The sequence below is a fragment of the Bos grunniens genome, chromosome 3 (genome assembly GCF_055505025.1).
Source record: "Bos grunniens cultivar Pamir isolate PY7600 chromosome 3, Bosgru_T2T1.0, whole genome shotgun sequence".
Classification (NCBI taxonomy): Eukaryota; Metazoa; Chordata; class Mammalia; order Artiodactyla; family Bovidae; genus Bos; species Bos grunniens.
The window spans coordinates 71363196-71390796 of NC_141167.1; the positions used below are offsets into that span (position 1 = coordinate 71363196).

General features: G+C 36.8%; 1 protein-coding gene across 5 annotated transcripts in view; it reads left to right on the plus strand.

Annotated features, from left to right (window-relative positions):
* The window catches only part of FNBP1L (formin binding protein 1 like), a 118940-nt gene that overhangs the window by 32201 nt on the left and 59138 nt on the right, over positions 1–27601 (plus strand). For all 5 annotated transcript variants that reach the window (XM_086391279.1, XM_086391282.1, XM_086391278.1 and 2 more), the window contains exon 2: positions 23147–23262. In XM_086391279.1, the coding sequence (XP_086247405.1) occupies positions 23147–23262 (116 nt within the window). The remainder of the gene's footprint in view (positions 1–23146; positions 23263–27601) is intronic.

A 27601-nucleotide genomic window follows, 5' to 3' on the forward strand; every position in this document is an offset into this window, starting at 1 on the left:
TAGATTAAGAGGAATGGGAAAGAGATTAGAGTGAACAGGAAAATGAGCCGGAGGGGAAGAAAGCCAAGAAGTCAAAGAGAGAAAGTATAAATGGATACTTAGCACTGTTCTAGCGAATTTTCATGTTAAGAATTATGAATTTGTTGTTATTCAGTTGCCTAGTCATGTCCTACTTTTTGCAACACCATGGATTGCAGCCCACCAGGCTGCCCTGCCTTCACTATCTCCCAGACTTTGCTCAAACTCACATCCATGCTAGCTAACCATCTCATCCTTTGTTGCCCTCTTCTCCTTTTGCTTTCAGTCTTTCCCAGCATCAGGCTCTTTTCCAGTGAGTCATGTCTTCTCATCAAGTGGCCAAAATATTGCAGCTTCATCGTCAGTCCTTCCTATGAATATTCAGGGTTGATTTCCTTTAGGATTAACTAGTTTGATTTCCTCGCTATCCAGGGGACACTCAAGAGTCATCTCCACCACCACAGTTCCAAAGCGTCAATTCTTTGTTCTCAGTCTTCTTTTTGGTCCAACTCTCAAATCTGTACATCAGTCAGTCAGTTCAGTTGTTCAGTTGTGTTTGACTCTTTGCGACCCCATGGACTGCAGCACGCCAGGCCTCCCTGTCCATCATCAACTCCCGGAATTTACTCAAATTCCTGTCCATTGAGTCGGTGATGCTGTACATGACCGCTGGAAAAACCATAACTTTGACTATATGGACCTTTGTTGGCAAAGTGATGTCTCTGCTTTTTAATACGCTGTCTAGGCTTATTATAGCTTTTCTTCCAAGGAGCATCTTTTTAATTTCATGGCTGCAATCACTTTCTTTATAGTCCAACTCTCACATCCGTACATGACCACTGTTAAAACCATAGCCTTGACTAGATGGACCTTTGTTGGCAAAGTAATATCTCTGCTTTTCAATATACCATCTAGGTTGTTCGTAGTAATGCTTCCTAAGGCTCACTTGACTCACACTCCAGGAAAAATATGAATATATGTACATAAACACTGTATCTATTTTTTTATTTTCAAATTGAGTTCTGCCTTTTTTTAGTTTTTTAACATTTGGATCTTCCCAACCCAGGGATCAAACCCAGGTCTCCTGTATTGCAGGTGGATTCTTTACCAGCTGAGCCACAAGGGAAGCCCAAGAATACTGGAGTAGATAGTCTGTCCTTTCTCCAGCCGATTTTCCCAACCCAGGTATTGAATCAGGGTCTCCTGCATTGCAGGCAGGTTCCTTACCAACTGAGCTATCAGGGAAGTCCCTTAATTTTTATTTTTAACACTTTATTGAAGTATAACCAAATTACAGTGTTGTGTTAATTTCTGCTGTATGGGACAGTGGTTTATATATATGTGTATTTATGACTGAAAGATCCCAGGAAAGTGAAAGTGATAGTTGCTTAGTCATATCCAACTCTTTGGGACGCCTGGACCATAGCCCACCAGGCTCCTCTGTCCGTGGGGATTCTCCGGGCAAGAATACTGGAGTAGGTTGCCGTTCTCTTCTCCAGGGATCTTCCTGACCCAGGGGTTGAATGTGGGTCTCCTGCATTGCAGGTGGGTTCTTTCCCGTCTGAACTGCCAGGGAAGCCCTTGTGGATTATATGTAAATATATATATACACACACACATACATATATATGTGTGTATGTATATTTTTTACCATTAGAGTTTATCATAGGATATTGAATATAGTTCCATGTGCTATATGCAGTAGGTCCTTATTGTTTATTTATCCTATTATTTAATAGTTTGCAAGACTATTTCTGCTCTTGATTCTCTGTTTTGCTAATCATATCCACTGGTCTCAGTTCAAAGGATGAATTGTCAGCTTCAGGGGTATGATACTGCATTATTGGTGTGAGGGCAGAGGGAAAGTGGCAGGAAGTGGTTCAGGATAGTAGGTAGCAAGGACAACAATGAAAGTAGATCACCAGAGAATCTGAACCAGGGCAAAAGAGTATGACTAAATAAAACTAGATTTAAAGTTGTTTATCCCAAACTGTAGTCCGTGCTTTACCGTTAAGTAGCCACTGAATTACCCTGGGCTCAAGTTTGAGATTTAGAAAGCAGTACTGAACATATAGAGGCTAATGTGATACAGAAATGAAAATCTGTAGGATCCCCAAAGTACAAATGAAATGGACAGGAATGTGGAATGAAGGTACGGGTAGAAAATTGGCTCATCAATATGGATGCTATTGTAATATCAGAAATTATATAATTAAATAGGGAAGATGTTAGATAATATACTGGTATAAAGTTTGTGTCAGACCTTGCATCACACAACAGATATGTTCTAACAGTATGTAAGTTTATTTTGGATCTGTGAAATTGGTTTAATTGTGCTAAGAATGCATACTGTTTTAAAGGACTCCTTACAGAGAGCAATTATACTGTAATTAAATTTTAAATAAATACAATATTCCTTATTGAGTTTACTTGAAGACATAAAGTTCAGATACATGAATATGACCACAGTTGTTAACATCATTACTGTATTTAATATTATTGTGGGAACACTAGCCAATGAAATCAAAGAGAAATTGTGATTACTTGAGTAATAACTCTTCTTCCCACTAAGTATATTTTTGCTCATGTTGTACCCCTAGTTCCAAGTTCAACATTGCTCAGTTAGTGAGTTAAATGAATGAATAATGATAGCCACCAGTTCTGAGCACTGTGTTGAATGTTTTATTTACATTTTGTTTCATGTTCTCAGTTCAGAGTCGTGTAATTACTTCAGAGTCATGTAATTACTCAGAGATCAAGAGCTAGTCAATGATACTGGGCTAGGTGGGAGATAACAGATTTATAAAAAGATCCTGTGCTTAGAGTTTATAGTCTTCTAAAAGCTGAATAAATGCTTTAACCAAACATGGAAAACATTGACATACTATTTGTGCATAGTTGATAGCAGTAGTGATGTTTGGTCTGATATTTCATGTGCTGTTTTAATGCAATGATAAAGTACTCTTTTTATTGATATAATGCAATTCTTTTTTTTTTTTAGTTTAAGAAATCTGAGTCATTTGCATCGTGAAATGTTCCCATTAGTTGCACCCTTTACATTAGAATTTCAGGTTGAGCAAGGGTCACTCTTTTGTAATTCCACAATTTTCAAGAGGAAGAGTCACTCAAAAAGACCCTGATGCTGTGATGAGGGAAGGAGGAGAAGCAGGCAACACAGGATGAAATGGTTGGATGGCATCACCAACTCAACAGACATGAGTTTGAACAAACTCCAAGAGATAGTGAAGGGCAGGGAAACCTGGAGTGCTGCAGTCCATGGGGTCGCAAAGAGTCAAACACGACTTAGCAACTGAACCACTACAACCATACATGCACAGAGTATATGCAATGAATATGTGCAGTTTTTACTACAAAAGTACTTATTTTCAGTATTTGATTCAGTACTAAAATACTAATTTTAATACCAGTATTTCTTTATTTGTGCATTTACTTCATTTAATATTAAAATAACAGTTTTAATTCCAGTATTTTAAAGTGTTCGGAATCCAGCAATTTCTTTGAAAAGAAATAAGTGAAACTAAATCATTTAAAATATAGATCATAAATATGTTTCTGTAAATATAAAATTTACTACAAAATGGCAACTACAAACATAAATTTATAAAATGCGAAACATACATGGTTATTTTAACATAAACTAGCATTTTGTTGTGGTTCAGCTACTCAATTGTTTCCGGCTCTTTGCAACCCCATGGACTGCAGCACACCAGGCTTCCCTGTCCTTCACCATCTTCCAGAGCTTGCTCAAACTCATGTCCATTGAGACCATTCAGCATACATAACAAAAATACTCTAAAATGAAATAAACAGTACATACACTAGTGACCAGTAATTATAAAAATGAAAACAAACTTTGACCTTTTTTAAGATGATCTTTCAGTGAAAGATCCAATGGCATCATTTTATTGTGCATATTCTTATGCAAAGTTTTCCAGGTGCTGATATATTTTCTATCTGAAGAGTGGTGAGGAGAAAGCTACATGCTAACACTACATATTTTCTTCTGATGTTTTATTCTTCAAATTATCTCACCTCCTGCATAACTTATAAGAAAACCTTTTGAACAGTCTTTTTTTTAAAGGGACTAAAATCTTTTTTACTTACAGAGAGCCAAAGTTTTTCCTTATAAAAAGCATTTTTGGTAGGTTTTATCTCCTTAATTTCATCATGTAGAGATGGGAAGTTCCAAAAGCTGTGACATCATTTTCAGTACTTAGTTGCTAAGCTGTCTCCGACTCTTTGCAACCACACAAACTGTTCTACTTAATTAGAAAGTCTTTGAATTAAATTAGAATTATTCTTGTCAGAGAGCATCAGGTGGCCAGTATTGGAGCTTCAGCATCAGTGCTTCCAGTGACTATTCAGGGTTGATTTCCTTTGGGATTGACTGGTTTGATCTCCTTGCTGTCCAAGGGAGACTCAAGAGTCTTCTCCAGCACCACAGGTTGAAAGCATCAGTTCTTTCACGCTCAGCCTTCTTCATGGTCCAACTCTCAAATTTGTACAAAACTACTGGATAAACAATAGCTTTGACTATACGGAACTTGGTTGGCAAAGTGATGTCTCTGCTTTTTAATTTGCTTTCTAGGTTTGTCATAGTTTTTCTTCCAAGGAGCAGGTATCTCTTATTTCATGACTACAGTCGTGTCTGCAGTGATTTTGGAGCCCAAGAAAATAAAACCTGCCACTGTTTTCACTTTTTCCCCATCTATTTGCCATGAAGTGATAGAAAAGATGCCATGATCTTCAGGGTTTTTTTTTTTTTTTTTTTAATGATATTCGTTTTTTTGAATGTTGAGTTTTAAGCCAGCTTTTTCACTGTCCTCTTTCACATTTATCAAGAGGCTCTTTAGTTCCTCTTTACTTTCTGCCATTAGAGTGTTGTCAATCTGCATGTCTGAGGTTATTCATGTTTCTCCTGGCAGTCTTGATTCCAGCTTGTTATTCACCCAGCCCGGCATTTTACATGATATACTCTGCATGGAATTTGAATAAGCAGGGTGACAATATACAGCCTTCATGTACTCCTTACCCAGTTTTGAACCAGTTTGTTGTTCCATGTCCAGTTCTAACTGTTGCTTCTTGACTAGCATATACAGGTTTCTCAGGAGATAGGTAAGGTGGTCTGGTATTCCCATATCTTCAAGAATTCTCCACAGTTTGTTGTGATCCACACACTCAAAGGCTTTGGTGTAGTCAGTGAAACAAAATAGATGTTTTTCTGGAATTTTCTTGCTTTTTCTATGATCCAACAGATGTTGGCAATTTGATCTCTGGTTCCTCTGGCTTTTCTAAACCCAGCTGTACATCTAGAAGTTCTCTGTTTAATACTGCTGAAGCCTAAGTTGAAGGATTTTGAGCATTATCTTGCTAGCATGTGAAAAGAGTATAATTGTATGGTAGTTTGAACATTCTCTGGCATTGCCCTTCTTTGGGATTGGAATGAAAACTGACCTTTTCCAGTCCTGTGGCCACTGCTGAGGTTTCCAGATTTTCTGACATACTGAGTGCAGAGAACTTAACAGCATCATTTTAGGATTTGAAATATCTAAGCTGGACTTCAGTCACCTCCACTAGCTTTGTTCATAGTTATGCTTCCTAAGGCTCACTTGACTTCACACTCCAGGATTTCTGCCTCTAGGTGAGAGACCACACCATCATGGTTATCCAAGTCATTAAGATCTTTTTTGTGTATGTATGACATACATATACATGTACCTTTTTGTGTATGTGTGGTATGTTTTGTAGAAAACAAAAAGAACAACACATAACTGAAAAAGTACACTTCATAAACTATACTTTCTATTTCAGTATTCAGAGAAAAGAGAATTCTAGTGAATTCAGTTATTTTAGAAGCATATGGAATAAGAATTTTAAAATTTTGTCACCTTTCTGAAAATATTTTATATAAAATTTTTTATGTGATCTGTCATTTAGAAATTTGTATCATATATTTGGTTAACAAGTATAGAGGGAATTTGGACAATAGCATACTTAGTTTTCGTAGCCACTTTGGTTATTTCTTAGAAAATGAACCGTATAGACTTAGGTAATACCTTTCATTTTGATAGTAGCTGATTTTAACAGAAGTTTTCAGAATTACTTCATTTTCTTTCTTCCTGCATTTGATTATATAGTTTCTTCTCCCTGGAATGCCATCTTCTCTTGTTTCTAGGCGTTCATATCCTACCTATTTTTCAGGACTTAGTTTAAAGTTTATCTTTTTCCCCATAGCTAGCATCTTGCCCAGTGGTGAAAGAGTTGAAAGTTTTCCCTCTAAGAACAGGAACAACACAAGTATACCTTCTTTCATTACTTCTGTTCAGTGTAATACTGGGAGTTTGTGCCAGAGAAATCATGCAAGAAAGGAAATGAAGGATACCCAAATTTGATCAACATAAGTAAAATTATCTCTGTTCACAGGTGACATGATCTTATATGTAAGAATCACTGAATATTCCAGAAAAAAACTTTTAAAACGAATATAAACAAACTCAGCAAAATTATAGAGTAGAAAATCAGTACTCGTTAGTGTGTTGGATTTCTACACACTAACAGTGAACAATTTGAAAGAAAATTAAGAAAATAATGCCAGTTATAATTGCACCAAGAATACCTAGGAATTAATAACTGAGGAGGTAGAAGAGTTATCCTTTGAAAACAATAAAACATTGCTGAAAGAAATTAACAAGATACAAATAAATAGATGTCCATACTAGCCAAAGGGCAACCCACTCCATTGCTCTTGCCTGGAAAACCTCATGGACAGAGGAGCCTGGTAGGCTGTAGTCCATAGGGTCGCATTTGGACACAACTGAGCAATTTCACTCACTGTACTAGCCAAAGCATTTTACAGATTCAGTGCAATCTCTATCAAAATCCCAATGAAACTTTTTTGCACAATAGAAACATCAATTCTAAAATTCATATGAATTCTCAAGGGATACCAAGGTATCTCAAGGATACCAAGAGAATCCTGAAAAAGAAGAACATGCTTTGAGAGCTGACATTTACTGCTTTCAGTACCAATACCAAGAATTCTCAAGGATACCAAGGTATCTCAAGGATACCAAGAGAATCCTGAAAAAGAAGAACATACTTTGAGAGCTGACATTTACTGATTTCAAGACTTATTACAAAGGTACAGAATGGTACTGGAATACAGACATTAAACACTGATGGAATAGCATAGAAAGCCCAGAATAAACCCTCACCTGCACGATTAAATTATTTTCAATAAAGGTGCCAACTACTTTCAGTGGGACCTCTTCAGCTGGGAAAGCTGAATAGCCACATGCGAAAGAATGAGTATGAATCTTTACCTTACAACATAGAAAAAAAATTGAGTCAGTATTAACATGTATCAAGATCTAAATGTAGAAACTAAAGTTATAAAAAGCCTTAGAAGAAAACATGGGAAAGTTTCATGACATTAGATTTGGAACTGATTTCTTGGATGTGATACCAAAAACAGATATCAAAATTTGAGAAAATAGGTAAATTGGACTTCAAAATTGGACTTGATAAAAATTGAAAACTTTGTGCGTTTAAAGAATGCTATCAACATAGTAAAAAGGTCCAGAGAATGGGAGAAAATACTTGCAAAAATATATATGAATAGGGATTAACGTGCAGAATATGTAACTCATACAACTCTGCAACAACAAACAAACCCAAACAACCCTATGAGAAATGGGTAAAGCATGTGAATAGACATTTCTTTAAAGAAGATATACAGTTGACCAGTAAGCACATGACAGGATATTCAGTGTCACTAATCATTCAGTTCAGTTCAGTTGCTGTCATGTCCGACTCTTTGCAACCCCATGAATCACAGCACAACAGGCCTCCCTTGTCCATCACCAACTCCTGGAGTTCACTCAGACTCACGTCCATTGAGTCAGTGATGCCATCCAGCCATCTCATCCTGTCGTCCCCTTTTCCTCCTGCCCCCATCCCTCCCAGGATCAGAGTCTTTTCCAATGAGTTAACTCTTTGTATGAGGTGGCCAAAGTACTGGAGTTTCAGCTTTAGCATCAGTCCTTCCAAAGAACACCCAGGACTGATCTCCTTCAGAATGAACTGGTTGGATCTCCTTGCAGTCCCAGGGACTCTCAAGAGTCTTCTCCAACACCACAGTTCAAAAGCATCAATTCTTCGGCACTCAGCTTTCTTTACAGTCCAACTCTCACATCTATACATGACCACTGGAAAAACCATAGCCTTGACTAGATGGACCTTTGTTGGCAAAGTAATGTCTCTGCTTTTCAATATGCTATCTAGGTTGGTCGTAACTAATCATTAGGGAAATGCAATTCTAAATTACAGTTTGACCTTAAAGGGGGAAGAAGGGCAGAAGGAAGGACGATTGAGTAGAATCATCTACTACAGTGAAGTTCTAAAGAGAATTTAACAAGGAGGAATTAGTCAAGGAGTTTTTGGAATTCATCTGTTGGAAGATTCGTTGGTCTCCCTCAACCAGATCTTTCTTCATATGCCTACCTTCCTTGCTGTGTGGGAACAGTTGGTGGTGGGAAGCCTGGTAGCTGGGGCACTGGTCAGCTAGTTGCCTGTGGTTAGAAATCTTGAGAGCCATATTCTCATAACCACAGCACCATCTTCTTATAAGTTATTTTTTACTTTTTATGCAAAATTATGACCTGCTAAATTATTGTCTTTAAAAGACATGGCTCTATTAATTAAGGACTTGGTATTCATTTATCAACCACACTTGGAGAGATTGAAGAATTGTTATATTTTTGTGTTGTTATATATGTGTAAAGTGAAGTCGCTCATTCGTGCCCAACTCTTTGCAACCCCATGGTCTGCACCAAGCTTCTCCATCCATGGGATTTTCAAGGCAAGAGTACTGGAGTGGGTTGCCATTTCCTTCTTCAGGGAATCTTCCCAACCCAGGGATTGAACCCAGGTCTCTTGTATTGTAGACAGACGCTTTATCGTCTGAGCCACCAGGGAAGTCCTATATATATTTGATGCTTATTGATTTAAATTATGTTTGCAAAAGAGGAAGAGATGCTCTTTTTTCCCCCTTCAAATCTCTTAATACTGTTGCTGCAAAGTCGCTTCAGTCGTGTCCCACTCTGTGCGACCCCATAGACGGCAGCCCATCAAGCTCCCCCGTTCCTGGGATTCTCCAGGCAAGAACACTGGAGTGGGGTGCCATTGCCTTCTCTGTCCTCTTAATACTACTATATCCTTATTCTTAATTAATGGCCTTGCCTCCTATTTTACTTAACAGAATAGAAGTGATCACCAGAGAATTTTCCACAAACTACTACCACCAAGCTGTCTAAACTTGTGTCCATTTACTCTGCCTTCTCTTCTGTTACTGAACTGCCTGTGGTTTTAGCAAAGATTAGTCCCTTCACTTAGGCGTGCATCTGCTTTTATCTACTCAGTGTTCATTGCTCCAGTTCTTCCTTCTATATTATCAGTTTTTCTTTTATGTGTATTATTTCTATTTAGCATATGATCATATTGTTTCTTATATCTAAAATCCACCTACATTTAACCTCACTTCTTTCTTTAATCATCCCGTATCTCTTCTCTCCTTGAAAGCAGAGTTCTTGAAAGTGGTGTCTGTATACACTGTTTCTAAATTCTTTCTTCCTAATCGTTTAAAAATCCGTTTTAGTCAGACTTTTGCTCTGACTACTTCAATAAAACTCTGCTCTTGTTAAGGTTGTTAGTGATCTGCATATTGCTAAATCCTGGTGGTCAATTTTCAGTCCTCATATTACTTTGAGTAGCACTTGACTGGAAAAGGTCAGTTTTCATGCCAATCCCAAAGAAAGGCAATGCCAAAAAATGTTCAAACTACCGCACAATTGCACTCATCTCACATGCTAGCAAAATAATGGTCAAAATTCTCCAAGCCAGGCTTCAACAGTATGTGAACTGTGAACTTCCACATGTTCAAGTTGGATTTAGAAAAAGCAGAGGAACCAGAGATCAAATTGCCAACAGCCACTGGATCATCAAAAAAGCAAGAATTCCAGAAAAACATCTACTGCTTTATTGACTATGCCAAAGCCTTTGACTGTGTGGATCACAATCAACTGTGGAAAATTCTGAAAGAGATGGGAATACCAGACCACCTGACCTGCCTCTTGAGAAACCTAAATACAGGTCAGGAAGCAACAGTTAGAACTGGACATGGAACAACAGACTGGTTCCAAATCGGGAAAGGAATATGTCAAGGCTGTATATTGTTACCCTGCTTATTTAACTTCTATGCAGAGTACATCATGCGAAATGCTGTGCTGGATGAAGCACAAGCTAGAATCAAGATTGCTGGGAGAAATATCAATAACCTCAGATACGCAGATGACACCACCCTTATGGCAGAAAGTGAAGAAGAACTAAAGATCCTCTTGATGAAAGTGAAAGAGGAAGAGTTGGCTTAAAACTCAACATTCAGAAAACAAAGATCATGTCATCTGCTTCATGGCAAGTAGATGGGGAAACAGTGGAAACAGTCACAGACTTTATTTTTGGGGGCTCCAAAATCACTGTAGATGGTGATTACAGCCATGAAATTAAAAGATGCTTGCTCCTTGGAAGAAAAGCTTTGACCACCCTAGACAACATATTAAAAAGGGGAGACATTACTTTACCAACAAAGATCTGTCTATTCAAAGCTATGGTTTTTCCACTAGTCATGTATGGATGTAAGAGTTGGACTATAAAGAAAGCTGAGTGCCAAAGAATTGATGCTTTTGAACTGTGGTGTTGGAGAAGACTTTTGAGAGTCCCTTGGACTGCAAGGAGATCCAACCAGTCCATCCTAAAGAAATCAGTGCTGAATGTTCATTGGAAGGACTGATGCTGAAGCTGAAACTCCAGTATTTGACCACCTGATGGGAAGAACTGACTCCTTGGAAAAGACCCTGATGCTGAGAAAGGTTGAAGGCAGGAGGAGAAGGGGACAACAGAGGATGAGATGGTTGCATGGCATCACCGACATGGTGGACGTGATTTGAGTAAGCTCCAGCAGATGGTGGTGGACAGGGAAGCCTGGCGTACTGCAGTCCATGGAGTTGCAAAGAGTTGGACACTACTGAGAGACTGTACTGACTAACAAAGTAAATAATTTTCTTCTTGAAATAATACATTATTCATGTGGTTTCCAAGATACCAAACTTTTCAGGTTTTACTTTTAACCTCACTGGTCATTCCTTCTCAGTGTCTTTTGCTGGTTCCTCCTCAATCCTTTGACCTCTAATTGTTGTTATGCAACAGAGCTTAATTGAGATTGCACACAGGATCATGTTTTACCATATGTCTTTGGGGAGACCACTTCTGTTGAATTCCAGACATGTTATTTAAGCATCTACTCAACATGTCCACCTGGATATCCAAGGATATCAAACATAACTGTAAAACAAAAATATTTGTTTTTACTTTGGCCAAACTTGTACACTTGTTCTCCCAGTTTAATTCAAAGCACTGTATCCCTCTAGTTCATTGTGCTCAGAATTGATGTCTCTCTTTCACAGTGCATACATAAAACACTATAAAATTTTATTGGCACTGCCTTCAAAATATATCCAAAATCTTACCAATTTATACCACTCTGCTGCTTTTACCCTGGACTAGCCAAGTTATCTCTGGTATGGATTATTGCAGTAGCCTGTCTCATGTCTCTCTTGCTTTGAAACAGTTTTTATCAGCATACATGCCAGAGTGATCTGTTTTAAAACCTGTGAGGCTTATGCTCAGGACCATGAAGTGTGTTTTCATCTCACTCTGTCTTAAAGCCAAGTCCTTATAATGGAAAGTAAGGCCTGTGTGATCTGCATTCTGACCCCCCACACCTACATTTCAGCTGTTACTACTCTTCTCTTTCTCCTATTCATTCAGCAGAGGTTGCTTATTCTTGCTCTTCCTGGAATACATCAAGCATATGCAGGCTTAGGGTCTTGAATATTTTAACAACCAAACCGGAAACTGTATTAGTTCTTTCGGTAAGCAGAAGCAGTAAGGGTATGTATGGACTGTTACTCAAAGTAATAGGCAGGAAAGCAGAATAAAAACACATGTGTTTACAGTGAAAAATGGAGTTGGAAAATGATGAAATAGGTTCTGAGTGCTTCTCTTTAGTGAGCTAAGAAGCAAGATGACTAGCTGAGAGTGAGGTAGATAGGATATGGTCTAAGTTTAAGAGAAGAAGCAAGGTTTAAGATAGTTGGTTAGGGTAATGGCGTAGTGAATGGCTTCAGGCTAAGTAGCATTAAAACCTATTAAGTTAATAGGCACAGACTTGACAAAGTATGACCTGTCAGCATAGTTATTTCTTTTTCTTTTTTTAAATGTTGCTTTAGTGGGGTGGGAAAGGGTTGATGAAGAATTAAATATAAAACTAGGGTTAATCTGACAAATCAAGAGGGCAAGGACATTCAAACTCTTTGCAAGGAGTGATTATAGTGATGGCTTAGGAATCTAAGCTGTAAAGATGGAGATGAAAACAGGAGCGGGGCGAGGAATAGTAATAATATATGAGGATGCATGGATTGAGGTCACTTGAGGGGACAGAATTACAGACTTTGGGATACTAGAGATATTGAGTTGATAGGGCTAGCTATCTGAGAAATGAGATTCTTGAAATTTATTGGGGAGACAGGAGTGAGGCTAATGACAGTGGAAATGACTATTGGATTGAGTTCCTACGGTAGTAGAGGAGAAAGTTCTATGAAGTAAAAAATATACAGAGGGATGTTGGAAGGATAACTTGGATAGATTTGGAAGTCACTAAGAGCTTAATATGTGAGTTTCCCAAATAAACAAGTTTGCGTCTGTCTTTTAAAAAATAAAACCACAAGAAAATCCAAATAACTGAGGTAATTTTTAAAAACTTAGAATGTTCATCAGTTTACTTTGGAGGCAGATATTGTTGACCCTAAATTGTAAATTGATTTCTCAGATCCATGAGACTTGAAGAAGAAATTTCCACAGTCCCTTGTGAATCAGAGAATGAGAAAAGTCAGTTCTGTTAGATCTTAAAAACGTTTTCAGTAGTACTTCGGTATTCAGAAGTGCTGGAAGAACGTTGGCAGAAAATTGGAGCCATAGAGTAAGCCCAAACTAGGACAGCAAAGTCATTATTCTGCTTTTTAGTGAAGAAAGTCTTTTTTTAAATAGTTGTGACCCTTGATACTTTACTAAAAGCACTTTACTGGAACTTCATTTGGATGCAAGGCTTTACCAAAGTAATTAGGAAAACAAGGATTGAATATTTAGTAGTAACTTCTAAAACTTTACCATATTTTGTGATACATAAGACAGTTCTTTTTATTTAAATTACATTAAATATATCACTATATAGATAACAAAATTGAGTAAATATAGTATTTATTACTACCTTATTTCTCCAAGTAGAATCTTAGAGCATCATATAATTCATTTGATTTACGCTGAATGGTGCAGACATTTAAGTTGGTGTTGATGCCAGCCTTAATTTAGAATGTTTTCCTTGTGCTCCCAAATGAATAAGGGAAAATAACTTTAAACATTTTACAAAATTAAAAGACAGTGCCTGAAGGAAACAAGAACTTTCTTGGGTTTAAAAATGAAGTGGTAAGATTTAATCACTGTACACCTCTGATGAAGAGATACATTTCACAGAAACTATGGTAAGAGTAAATGTTTAAGAAAAGGAAGGAAGGCGATGACTAAGGCATGGAAATGGAAGAAGTTGGACTGGCTATAGTAGTCTAGAATAAGTCCTAGAAATAGGAGAGTTGCTAAAAGTGGAAAGAATAAGGAAGTGAGGATAAGTTACCTATTTTGATGACAATATTTTTATTTCTAATCTATAGGTGGTTTCAGAATAATGCTTAATTCTTTAGTTTGTCTTTCCACAATATTTACTAGCAGGGAGACGTATGAAGGCTTTAAGAGGTATTGCTTTTGAAGAACTGAAGTCTCAGGATTCTGATTCTAATTTTTTTATTTGAGCTTTGTACTTTATTTTGTGGTAGTAAGAGTCATTCCTCCATCTCCAGCCATCTTCTCTCATGCTTCCAAATTGTTTTGCAGACTAATGCTAAGACTTCTAAAGAAAGGGTAAATGACTTCTTATCAGAAATGTTGTAAAGAGTGGTTATGACATTCAGTATGTGTTTGTATTAGGCAGTTTCTAACTTTGAGATTTTTGATTTGTTCCTTTCATCAAAGTTTCCAATCACCAAAAAATTTTTCCAGTCTTATATTTCTCTCCTGATAAAAGAAATGCATCATTTTAAGTAATACTATTCACAACTGTTACTCATTTAGATACTAAGAGTATAAAACTGGCAGTGATTTTAAAAGATAATCTCTCTAGCTAATTATGTTTGAGGAAGTCAGATAAGCATTCTGGGCATCAGCTTCAATATTTATAAAATGAAGGGTCTAGAACCATTGTTTAATAATAAACATTAATTTCTATATACTTATATATCAAAATAATAGCATGTTTTGGTTGAAAGAAAATGAGATTGGAGCCAGAGGTTGAAGTCTTTAATTTCAGAAACTTAGTTTTCCCATTTGTAAAATGCTTTATCAGTAGAGTTTTGCAGGTGATACCTGGTAATATATGTGAAATTTTGTAAGTTCAAAAGTATATATATTATAAATAGAATGGTTACTCAGTCAGGGAGTAAGTGCCTTATATGTGCTGGACTGTGTGATGAAGTTCACTTTGCTATCTTTTCTGATTTTAAAATTTATTAAGTCACTGAATTCCATCAAAATATTAAAATCATTATGACTAAATGAATTTGTTTTTTTTGTTTCACTGCTTATTTTTTAATTTTTTGAAAACTTATTGAAGTATAGTTGGTTTATAATGTGTTTAATTTTTGCTGTACAGCAAGGTGACTCAATTATACATAATTATATTTTGAAATTTTCCATTATGGTTTATCATAGGATATTGAGTATGGTTCCCTGTGTTGTACAGTAGGACCTTGTTGTTTATCCATCCTCTGTTTGCTTTTGCTAATCTCAAACTCCTGCCCTTCTCTCCTCTGCCCCTCTCTTCTTTGCAGCACAAGTCTATTCTCTATACGTATGAGTCTGTTTTTGTTTCATAGATATGTTCATTTATGTCATATTTTAGATTCCACACATAAGTGATATCCTATGATATTTGTCTTTCTGACTTCTCTCAGTATGATAATCTCTAGGTCCATTCATATTGCTGCAAATGGCATTATTTAAATTTTTTTTTTAGTGGCCACGTAGTATTCCATTGTGTGTGTGTACCACATCTTCTTATTCATTCATCTGTTGATGGACATTTAGTTTGTTTCCATGTCTTGGCTATTTTGAATAGTGATTGGGGTGCGTGTATCCTTTTGAACCATGTTTTTCTCTGGATATATGCCCAGGAGTGGGATTGCTGGCTCATACAGCAACTCTAGTCTTTTCAGAAACCTCCATACTGTTTTCCATAGTGAAGTGGAAGTCACTCAGTCATGTCCGACTCTTTGCAACCCTATGGACTATACAGTCCATGGGATTCTCCAGGACAGAATATTAGAGTGAGTAGCTTTCTCAAGGGACCTTCCCAACCCAGGGATCAAACTCAGGTCTCCCATGCTGCAGGCAGATTCTTTACCAGCTGAGCCACCAGAGAAGCCCTGTTTTCCGTAGTGGCTGTACCAATTTACATTTCCCCCAACAGTGTAGGAGTGTTCCCTTTTCTTCACATCCTCTTCACTGTTTATTATTTGTAGACTTTTTAATGAAGGCTGATCTGATTGGTGTGAAGTACTTCATTGTAATTTTGATTTATATTTCTCTAGTAATTAGTGATGTAAAGCTAATTTTCATATACCTATTGCCCATCCATATTTTGTCTTTGGAGAAATGTGAGTTTAGGTCTTTTGCCCATTTTTCGATTGAGTTGTTTCTTTATTGTTGAATTATAGGAGCTGTACAGAGGAAATGTAGCTTAACATAACAAGGGCTATTTATGACAAAACCACAGCCAGTATAATGCTCAATAGTGAAGAGCTGAAAGCCTTCCCACTAAAATCTAGAACAAGACAAGGATTTACTACTTCTCTTAAACTTAATATTGGAAGTCCTAGCCACAGCAATCAGACAAGAAAAAGAAATAAAACATACTCAGATTGGTAGAGAAGAGGTAAAATAGTCATTATACGCAAATGACAATAGATGACAATATTCTACTACAATAGAAGAAAACCCTAAAGGTGTCACACAGAAACTACTAGGACTGATAAATGAATTCAGCAAGGTAGCAACATACAGAAATTGGTTGCATTTTTTAGTATTAACAATGAAATACCAGAAAGAGAGTGTAAACACTCCCTTATAAAATTGCATCAAAAAATAAAATTAATAATAAACCTCACCTAGGAGGTAAAAGACTTATATACTGAGAACTATAAGACATTAATAAAGGAAATTGAAGATGACTCAAAGAAATGGAAAGATATCCCTTGCTCTTGGATTTGAAGAATTGTTGCTGTTGTTCAGTCACTCAGTTGTGTCCAGCTGTTTGTGACCCCATGGACAGCAGCACACCAGGCTTCCCTGTCCTTCACCATCTCCTGGAACTTGCTCAAACTCATGTCCATTGAGTCGGTGATGCTATCTCACCATCTTGTCCTCTGCTGCCCCCTTCTCCTTTTGCCTTCAATCTTTCCCAGCATCAGTGTCTTTCCCAGTGAGTTGGCTCTTCGCATCAGGTGGCCAAAGTATTGGAGCTTCAGCATCAGTCCTTCCTATGACTATTCAGGACTGATTTCCTTTAGGACTGACTGGTTTGCTCTTTGTGCAGTCCAAGAGACTCTCAAGAGTCTTCTTCAATACCACAGTTCAAAAGCATCAATTCTTTTGGAAAAAGAATTGAAAAATAATACATGTATATGTATAACTGAGTTACTTTGTTGTACTCCTGAAAGTATGATGTTGAATGGTTTGCCTTGGAAACGAACTGAGATCATTCTGTCATTTTTGACGTTGCACCCACGTAATGTATTTTGGACTCTCTTGTTGATTATGAGGGCTACCTCCTTTCTTTTCCGGGATTCTTGCCCATAGTAGTAGGTGTAATGGTCATCTGAATTAAATTCGCCCATTCCCGTCCATTTTAGTTCACTGATTCCTAAGATGTTAATGTTTACTCTTGCCATCTCCTGCTTGACCATGTCCGTTCAACATCATAGTAATCCAAGTATATGCCCCAACCACCGATGCCAAAGAAGCTGAAGTTGATCAGTTCTGTGAAGACTAACACCAAAAAAAGATGTCCTTTTTATCATAGGGGATTGGAATGCAAAAGTAGGAAATCAAGAGACACCTGGAGTAACAGGCGAGTTTGGCCTTGGAGTACAAATGAAGCAGGGCAAAAGCTAACAGAATTCTGCCAAGAAAACGCACTAGTCATAGCAAACACCCTTTTTCAACAACACAAGAGATGACTTTGCACATGACATCACCAAATGGTCAATACCAGAATCAGATTGATTACATTCTTTGCAGCTGAAGATGGAGAAGCTCTATACAGTCGGCAAAAACAAGACCTGGAACTGACTGTGGCTTAGATAATCAGCTTCTTATAGCAAAATTCAGGCGTACACTAAAGAAAGTGGGGAAAACCACTAGGCCAGTCAGATATGACCTAAATCAAACCCCCTATGATTATACAGTGGAGGTGAAGAATTTACCAGATCTAATCAAGGGATTAGATCTGGTAGAGTGTCTTAAGAACTATAGACAGGTTCGTGATATTGTACAGGAGGCATTGACCAAAACCGTCCCAAAGGAAATGAAGTGCAAGCAGGCAAAGTGATTGTATGAGGAGGCTTTACAAATAGGTGAGGAAAGAAGAGAAGCAGAAAACAGGATGAAAGGGAAAGGTATACCCAACTGAATGCAGAGTTCCAAAGAATACCAAGGAAAGACAACAAGGCCTTCTTCAATAAACAATTCAAAAATAAATAGAGGAAAACAACAGAATGGGAAAGACTAGAGATCTCGTCAAGCAAATTTGAGATATCAAAGGAACATTTTATGGAAAGATGGGTAAAATAAAGGACAGAAACAGTAAAGACCTAATAGAAACAGAAGAGATCAAGAGGAGATGGCAAGAATACACAGAAGAACTATACAAAAAAGGTCTTAATGACGCGGATAACCACGATGGTGTGGTCACTCACCTAGAGCCAGACATCCTGGCGTGTGAAGTCAAGTGGACCTCAGGAAGCACTGCTGCCAATAAAGCTAGTGAAAAATGATGGAATTCCAACAGAACTATTTAAAATCCTAAAAGATGATGCTATTAAAGTGTTGCACTCCATATGTCAGCAAATTTGGAAAATCTAGCAGTGGCCACAGGACTGGAAAAGGTCAGTCTTCATCTCAGTTCTGAAGAAGGGCAGTATTAAAGAATGTTCAAACTATCAGACAATTGCACTCATTTCCCATGCTAATAAGGTTATACTCAAAATCGTTCAAGCTAGGCTTCAGCAGTATGTGAACCAAGAACTTCCAGATGTACAAGCTGGGTTTAGAAAAGGCAGAGGAACCAAGATCAACTTGATAGCATTCACTGGATCATAGATAAAGCAAGGGAATTCCAGAAAAACATCTACTTCTGTTTCATTGACTACCCTAAAAACTTTGTGTGGATCATAACAAACTGTGGAAAACTCTTTTATTAGAGAGATGGAGATATCAGACCATCTTACCTGTCTCTTAAGAAACCTGTATACAGGTCAAGAAGCAACAGTTATGACCTTACATGGAGCAACTGGTTCAAAATTGAGAAAGGAGTACAGGGCTGTATACTGTTACCCTGTTTATTTAACTTATATGCAGAGTGCATCATACGAAATGCTGAGCTGGATGAGTTACAACCTGGAATCAAGATTGCTGGGAGAAATATAAACAACCTCAGATATGCAGATAATAGATAGCATTCTAATGGCAGAAAGCAAAGAGGAACTAAAGAATCTCTTGATGAGGGTGAAAACTGGCTTAAAACTCAGTATTAAAAAACTAAGATCATGGCATCTGGTCCTGGCACTTCATGACAGATAGAAGGGGAAAAGGTGGAAGCAGTGATGATTTCCTCTTCTTGGGCTCTAAAATCTCTGTGGATGGTGACTGCAGCCATGAAATTAGAAGATCACTGTTTCTTGGCAGGAAAGCTATGACAAACCTAAACTGTGTATTAAAAAGCAAAAACATCACTTTGATGACAAAGGTTCGTATTATCACAGCTGTGGTCTTTCCATTAGTTATGTATGGATGTGCAAGTTGGACCATAAAGAAGGCAAAGTGCCAAAGAATTGATGCTTTTGAGCTATGGTGCTATAGAATACTCTTGAGAGACTCTTGGGCTGCAAGGAGATCAAACCAGTCAATCCTAAAGGAAATCAACCCGGAGTATTCATTAGAAGGACTGATGCTGAAGTTGAAGTTCCAATACTTTGGCCATCTGATGCGAACAGCTGACACTGGAAAAGACCTTGATGCTGGGAAGGATTGAGGACCAAAGAAGAGGGCAACAGAGAATGAGATGGTTGGATGGCATCACCTATTCAGTGGATATGAACTTGGGCAAACTCTGAGATGGTGAGGGACAGAGAGGCCTGGCATGCTGCAGTCCATGAGGTTACAAAGAGTTGGACACGACTTGGCTATTAACAACAAAAAGGAAAGATGTGAAGATTACTCTCAACAGGAAGAACAGTGTTTTATGAAAAAACTGTGTAATAACCCCTGATAAAGCACTGTAGTAATAATTTCCTTTAGAAAGAATATTGAGATATGGTTGTAATTTATTCACTTCATTTCTAGGTAAGTAAAGGAAATTAAAGTGAGAAGTCTGCAGAATATTACAGTATATGTTTACTTTGATTAATTTTATAAAAATAATATCTTTGAAATATAGTTGATAGACTTTTTACAGTATTTCCAAATAAAATGGGGTGGGACTGTTGAAAAGCTTTGTTTCACTCAGGTTTGCTGTTTTTCTCCTGTTGTTTTTAATTTGTTTACCTTTAATAACTGGCTGTTATCAATATGCTTTCCTAGCATGTATTTTTAAGGAGATATAATGTTTCTTTAAGACAAAAGGGAAAATTTAATAGTGAATGAATGGCTGCTTTTCCAAAGAAACTTAAGCTATGGAAAAAACATTTTGATGATGAATGTTTGGAAATGCATCATTATAGAATTTTGTTGCTGAAAGTGATATGTGTCACCTACAACTATCGTATCTTGGACTATATCCACACTTGGAAAACATTTCGAAAATAAATTTATTGCTTGTTTTAAAGTCAGTGTGAAGGAAGAGATGTGTGTGTTGGGGAGGGAAAGAGGGAGATTTATTTATAAGGAGTTGGGTCACATGAGTTTGGAGGTTTGGCAAGTCCAAACTGCAAGGTAGGGCCAGGGAAGAGTTGCAGTTCTAGCCCAAAGGCAGTCTGCTTGCAGTCTGCTTGAAAGCCTACTGGCATCATTTCTTTTTGAAGGAAGGTCAGTTTTTGTTCTATTAAGTCCTTCTACTGATTGAATGAAGCCCACCCATATTATGAAGGGTATTGTGCTTTACATATTCCAAACTAAGCAATTTACATATTAATATTTTATCCAAAAATACCTTCACAGAAACATCCAGGATAATATTTGACTGAATTATCTGGGCACTGTTGCTCAGCTAAATTGACACAAAATCATATTACAGTCATTTTCAGTGGAGTTTGAAACTCTTTGTTAAAAATATAGAGTATTTTCTGATTAGTTTGTTAAAATAACACTGACATTTAACCACATTTTTGCATAAAATGGAATTCGAAGGTATAGTCAACAGTTGACTTTTTCCATTTAGATCTTTTCATATCTTTGTGAGGTGTCATTTATTTCCCCAGCTGTGACAGCAACTAAATTTAGTCTAAATGTTTCAGTTTATAACCTAGGCATTCAGATTGCTTTGCCATTAAATATTAAACCAAGATTTTAGAAATAATTAAGCATGTCGAATTCATTGCTTTTATTAAAATTGTTGTTTCATATTGATAAGTTATGGCCCCAAGGCTTTTGCTTTTTCATTAAAGAAGTAAAAAAAGAACTATTTGAAATAATGCTTATTTCCACTAGGGACAAGAGAATAGAGCTAATGGGGGGATCATTAAGTTGAGCTATGCTACATAAACCCATTGTGACCTAGGCACTGACTCCCATGGCAGGTTGTGTGGAAGCTGTGGGCATCACTGACAAAGTCACTGTTAAGACAGGAGGGTGAGCCCCCAGCAAGGTGAGCTGCCCTACCTGCTGGCTGGCTGGACTGTATGCTCATGGAGGGCAGGGCTGGGGCTGAGTGTTCCTCTTTGTCCCCAAGGAACTTGGCACATGGCAAGTGCTCAGTAAACATTGTGAGTAATAAACAGGTTAAAAAAATGTTTATTTCATTTTTGTTTCTTTTTAAAATTTCTCTTTTTGTGGGTTTCATAATTATGTAATACAATAACATAGTATTATAGGTAATATACATACAGGAATATTCAGAAATTTTACTGATTGGGGTATATAATAAAACATTTTTGGAGATGTCATCTAGAAGATAAGGAAGTTTAATGTAAAATTTGATGAAGAGGATGATGGGAAGAAGCCTTAAAGCACTTTGGAAAATGAAGGGTAATTGTTTTTAGCTTGGACTTTTCTTTTTCTGAAATGTTTTGTTGTTATTGGGAGTTTTTCAATTTGAAATAGAATTCACGTTTATAGTGGGAAATATTAACTAACATACCAATTAAATTTACTGAGCAATGCATTCTCTTGCTGTTTTCAAATCTTCTTTGGTAGCCAAATAACAAGGGAAAAGCGCATGAAGGAATAGAATTAGAGTAGTAATACCAGACTATGAAAGCTGAGTGAATTCTGTCTCTGCTGTTTAGTTAGACTTTACTTTTATAAATAGGATTTTATAATGATTTAAAGTAGGGAAAGAAGGGACTTCCGTGGTGGTCCAGTGATTAAGACTCCATGCTTCAGGGGTGTGGGTTTGATTCCTGGTCAGGGAACTAAGATCCCTCATGCCACTTGATGTGGTCAAAAAACATTTTTTTTTTTTTAGTAGGGGAAAAAAAAAGGCAGATATTTTGAAATGATTTATTTGTAAATAACATGTGATTAAACCATGGGTGATTTGGAAAGATAAAACAACTAGAGATATAGAAAGGAGTGATACCTGAATGTTCTGAATATTGAATATCGATATTTAGCATTTTGATCTCTGAATATCTTGAATATGGGAGATGTAAAGAGCACCAAGTTATTAGCCAATTTGAAAATTATTCTTGAAGAATAGAAAATGATGCTTTTTCAGGCAGCAGGTAGATGGGAATATCTTTTGAAGACTGGAAGAGCCTTGCAGAACAGTGATTTTTATGTGTTAATATCTTGTTTCCTGTACTGTGTAACACTTATGAATGACCATAGTCCTGTTGAGAAGTTGATGGACTCCCATTTTATGGAAAAAGTATAAAGTGCCTTGGTAACTTGCCCAAGGTCAAAATGTACTATAAATGCAGAGCCCAGATTTTGAACCCAGGTTTATTTGATTCTGTTCAAACACTTCTTCACTGAGAGTCTGCTGTGGTGCTGGGAATAGTGCTTGTACCTTAGGAGTTCAGAGTAGAATAATACGTGGCTCCTGTCCTCAACATAGTGTTGCAAATGAATAAGATAGTAATCTGTAGGGAGCTTTGGGGAGCCAGAGAAAGACCATTTAGCTCAGTCTGAAATTTTAGGGGCATTTTCTGTCTGAACTGGATCTCAAGGAAGGAGTAAGAGTTAATTGCAAAGAGATGATCTGTGGAGGGTGTTGCTTGCACCAGGGGGAACCACATGTGTAAAGATATTTAGGCATAAAAATAGCATGATTTATGCTGAAGAACATATTTCTGTCTGAGTCTTAAAGGATGAGATTGGTGGTGACCAGCAGAAAGAAGAGCCTGAGTTTTTCTTTTCATACATGATTACCTGGACAAATATCAGAAACTGGTTAAAATATTTGTGGATAAAATTTCAGCCTTTTCAGTGTGGTTTTATCTTCCTTTTCTAGGATCAGTTCGACAGCTTAGACAAGCATACACAATGGGGAATTGACTTCTTGGAAAGATATGCCAAATTTGTTAAAGAGAGGATAGAAATTGAACAGAACTATGCGAAACAATTGAGGTAAGTTATATATTTTTTTCAGTTTTCAGAAATGAAATTACATGTTTAAATAGTTAGCTTTAGATAAATGTGATACACTAGGGGTTGAAATCTGTGTTTTTCATCAGAATTAGATTGAATTAGGTAACTGGTTTGTTTTATTTATTTATTTTTAAATTTTATTTTATTTTTAAACTTTACAATATTGTATTGGTTTTGCCAAATATCGAAATGAATCCGCCACAGGTATACATGTGTTCCCCATCCTGAACCCTCCTCCCTCCTCCCTCACCATACCATCCTCTGGGTCGTCCCAGTGCACCAGCCCCAAGCATCCTGTATCCTGCATCGAACCTGGACTGGCAACTCGTTTCATATATGATATTATACGTATTTCAATGCCATTCTCCCAAATCATCCCACCCTTGCCCTCTCCCACAGAGTCCAAAAGACTGTTCTATACATCTATGTCTCTTTTGCTGTCTCGTATACAGGGTTATTGTTACCATCTTTCTAAATTCCATATATATGCGTTAGTATACTGTATTGGTGTTTTTCTTTCTGGCTTACTTCACTCTGTATAATAGGCTCCAGTTTCATCCACCTCATTAGAACTGGTTCAAATGTATTCTTTTTAATGGCTGAGTAATACTCCATTGTGTATATGTACCATAGCTTTCTTATCCATTCATCTGCTGATGGACATCTAGGTTGCTTCCATGTCCTGGCTATTATAAACAGTGCTGCGATGAACATTGGGGTACATATGTCTCTTTCAATTCTTGTTTCCTCGGTGTGTATGCCCAGCAGTGGGATTGCTGGATCATAGGGCAGTTCTATTTCCAGTTTTTTAAGGAATCTCCACACTGTTCTCCATAGTGGCTGTACTAGTTTGCATTCCCACCAACAGTGTAAGAGGGTTCCCTTTTCTCCACACCCTCTCCAGCATTTATTGCTTGTAGACTTTTAGGTAATTGGTTTGTTTTAGTGACTGGTTTAATTAAATCATTGCCTAGTATCACAAGGAATATTGGCTGGCTAGATCATGAGCATCTTTCATTCCAGAAAGATACTTAAAATTATACAATCAAGAAGCAAAATTCCTGGAAAAAGAAATAACTTGGTAATATTAATAATTTTGTGCTTTACAGTTTTTTCCCCTGAACTTTTTGCGTTAGTAATCTTTCCAAAACATTGATTTCTCCAGTTTCTCATTTCTTCATAGTTTCTAAGACTTACAAAGTGAGTGTGATGAGCTGTGTTTCTTTCTGTCAAAAAGTAGATGTATATTACTGATAAAAGATTCTGGAAAATGTGTTGGGAGGTAAAAATTTTAAAGGGAAAATTTTAATCTTAAAACAAATGGAACTTAAGATTTTATTCAAGCAGAAAATCATTGTTGGACCACAACCTGATAACTAGTTTTGCTGCAACTTACTCAATAAAAATCGTGTTTGAAGCCTGAAGACTAGAAAACAGTGTAAGGTTCTAGGTAAAGGGGTTAGGATTCTTTATGTTTTATAGTGACAGAAAAATCCAGCCCACAAGGCACACATGAGTAAGGGTCCAAACATAATTTGATCTGTGGGTCAGATGTGTTCAGGCTCCTGTTTCTTGGCTCTTCTTCCCATTGTTGCCTTTATACTTGTTTTATTCAATACCATCCTTTTTACCCGGTAGCCCTAGATTGCATATCTTCATACTCCCACATCCTGGGGAAGAATGATGATATTTGTTGTGCATTTGAGGGGAGGAGATAGGAAGGGAAAGGGGGAAGGAAGAAAGTGAAAGAAAGGAGAGGGAGGAGATGGAAGGAGAGCAGAGTGCAAGCCTGTATCAGCTTCTCTTCTCCAGAAATCACAGCAAAAGTCTCCTTTTGCTGACCCTGGTTAGATTATATGCTTATCCTGAACAGTTCACTGAAGTGAGAATGTTAGATTGATTTATAGCTAATTAATTGCCCAAAAGAAATATAAGGTAGTGGATCACAGGAGGAAGGGAGATTTTGAGTGATAAACTACATATGCCCACCATTTATAGCAGTTTATTCAAGGAGCTGACTGGTTGTGGCCATGAGATAGACTAGTATGATGAATAGGTTACTTATAATGATATACATACTACTGTTTTGACATGTATTAAAATTGTAGCATCATGCTAATTTCTTGATCCATTTGCATCCTATGTTTTTTTAAAAAAAGTAATTTCCATATGGAAATATAACCAAGGAAGCTACAAGTATATTAATAATTGTGATGATATTTTATCTGCCCAAAAGTTTTGACTTGGGAACTTTACTGTGCAAGAATCTGGAAGCATTAAAGGACCTCTGAAAAGTTAAAATAGCAGTAAAAAGAATGTGTTCATGTGTGAACAATGAAAAATTTCCCTCATTTAATTTTTAATTTGATCTCAACTCTAGCACATTGTTTTCTGGTTTTTAAGTATGCCAGTAAAAGTGAAGAGAACAAATGCTACAGACAATAATACAGAGATGTGATTACAGTGTGAAGTGACAACAAAGATTAAAATATTGCAAAAAACAAGATAAAATGTTTCCAGCTTAAACATTCCTTCCTGTCAGTAAGGAAATGATGAAAAATACTGAGGAGTATACAATTTAAACAAGTCAGATATAGCAGCATATTTAAACTTAAAAGGGTGTTCAGTCTGTCAGTGTGAAAAGCAAGCTGTAGAACTGAAGGTACAGCAAGATGTCCTTGCTTACTTGAGGCTGAGTATATAGCTATGTATAAAATTTGTGTGTATTCTTTTTTTTTTTTTTAATTTGTGTGTATTCTGAAGAGATCTAAATGGGATACCCCAAATTGTTTGACCATGGTTACCCCTGGGGAACGAGAGTAGGGGGTGGGAAGGGACAGAACTTATACTTATTACTTGTACTTTTAAATTATTGAAGTTTTTCTAGTGATTATGTAATCTTAAGCAAAGAAGATGATATATTTCAAAGAATATCACCACAAATTTTAAAAGAAAAATGGGTAATTTATAAGGTAAGCTATCAGCAGTATGCTGTATTTAGTTGTCCAGAATAACTTGGGTCTCAAGGGTTTCAGGGTGGCCAAGATTTTAACAGAGTAAAAGACTGTAATCAAACAGCAGACTTGTCTGCCCTTCTATTTTGTGACTGATAATAACAGTTATAATTTTCACTTACTTGCAAAGAGAGATTTTGACAGCACTTCTTTGGAGCAGGAGTGGTTAGAACCCGTGATTACATGGTATGAAAATATACTTTTGTAGTGAGAAAATAGATGCTCTAGTTCAGTGATTTGCATCTTTTTTCTGTCCCAGCAGACTAAAGAAATTTAGTACATGTTCATCCTAACAGTGGTTTTCACTTGCAGTGATTCTCAACAAGAACAGGATTATTGGAAGGTGTTGAGGAATTCCAATAAAGAAGAGTTGGGAGGAGGCTTGTGTAACTTGAAAACCACAACTCCCTTTCCTTTGTCCACATTGATATTTGCTGCTTTGGATGAATACTTAGTAAATAATTGAATTATCAGCTGCTTTTTATAGTGTCTGTTTTGTCCAAAGGGAAGAAGTGTGCCTTGTTTATTTCCTTTTCTTTAATGAGAAAAATTCTTTTGGTTGACTCCCTCCTGTTTTGCTATGGCGGAGGAGGACAACTTCTTTTCATAGTGAGAAGAACTCTTTTTTCCTCCTAAATAATAACTGTATTCAGAATGTTAAATATTTTAAATATACTGCAGGATTAAATTTTGCAATATACTTTTGTAAATATACTATTTATTTGCATAAATTTTCACATGATTTTGGCGCTCCCTCGTTTATTTTCTTCTGTCTTCTATTTGTCTGTTTTGATGGCTTTGGTTTCACTTTATTTAAGTTTTGGTATTCACTTTTGGTAGTGATTTGAGGATGAGAATAAATAAAAAATAAAGCATCTAATTATGTTTGGAGACATAGTTATAAACAGTCCAACCATGTCCATTTTGATGGATAATAAGTGGTGACTATGAATCACTTGGTAGAACTTTCCTTTGTTTGTAGACATAAAAAGTAGAAGTTACTCTAATAAATTTATGCTATTGTATATGTATGACAGAGATTGACTAAATTTTCTTATGTGAAAAACTCTGTGCATAATGGTATGTATTATTTTTGTGTAGTAAAAATAATTACAGCAGTAAGTTCTATCATAGAGATTGCTGTATGAAATTATATTTCTCTATTTCACCCCAGATCATTCCTTTTGGCTCAAATGTGACAGTGTGGTACTGAAAGAAAAATAGATTGGATGACTAAAAATTACTCTTACCTTAACCAGAACAGAAATCTCTCCAGATTTCTTGGATCTTATTTCTGTTTCTAT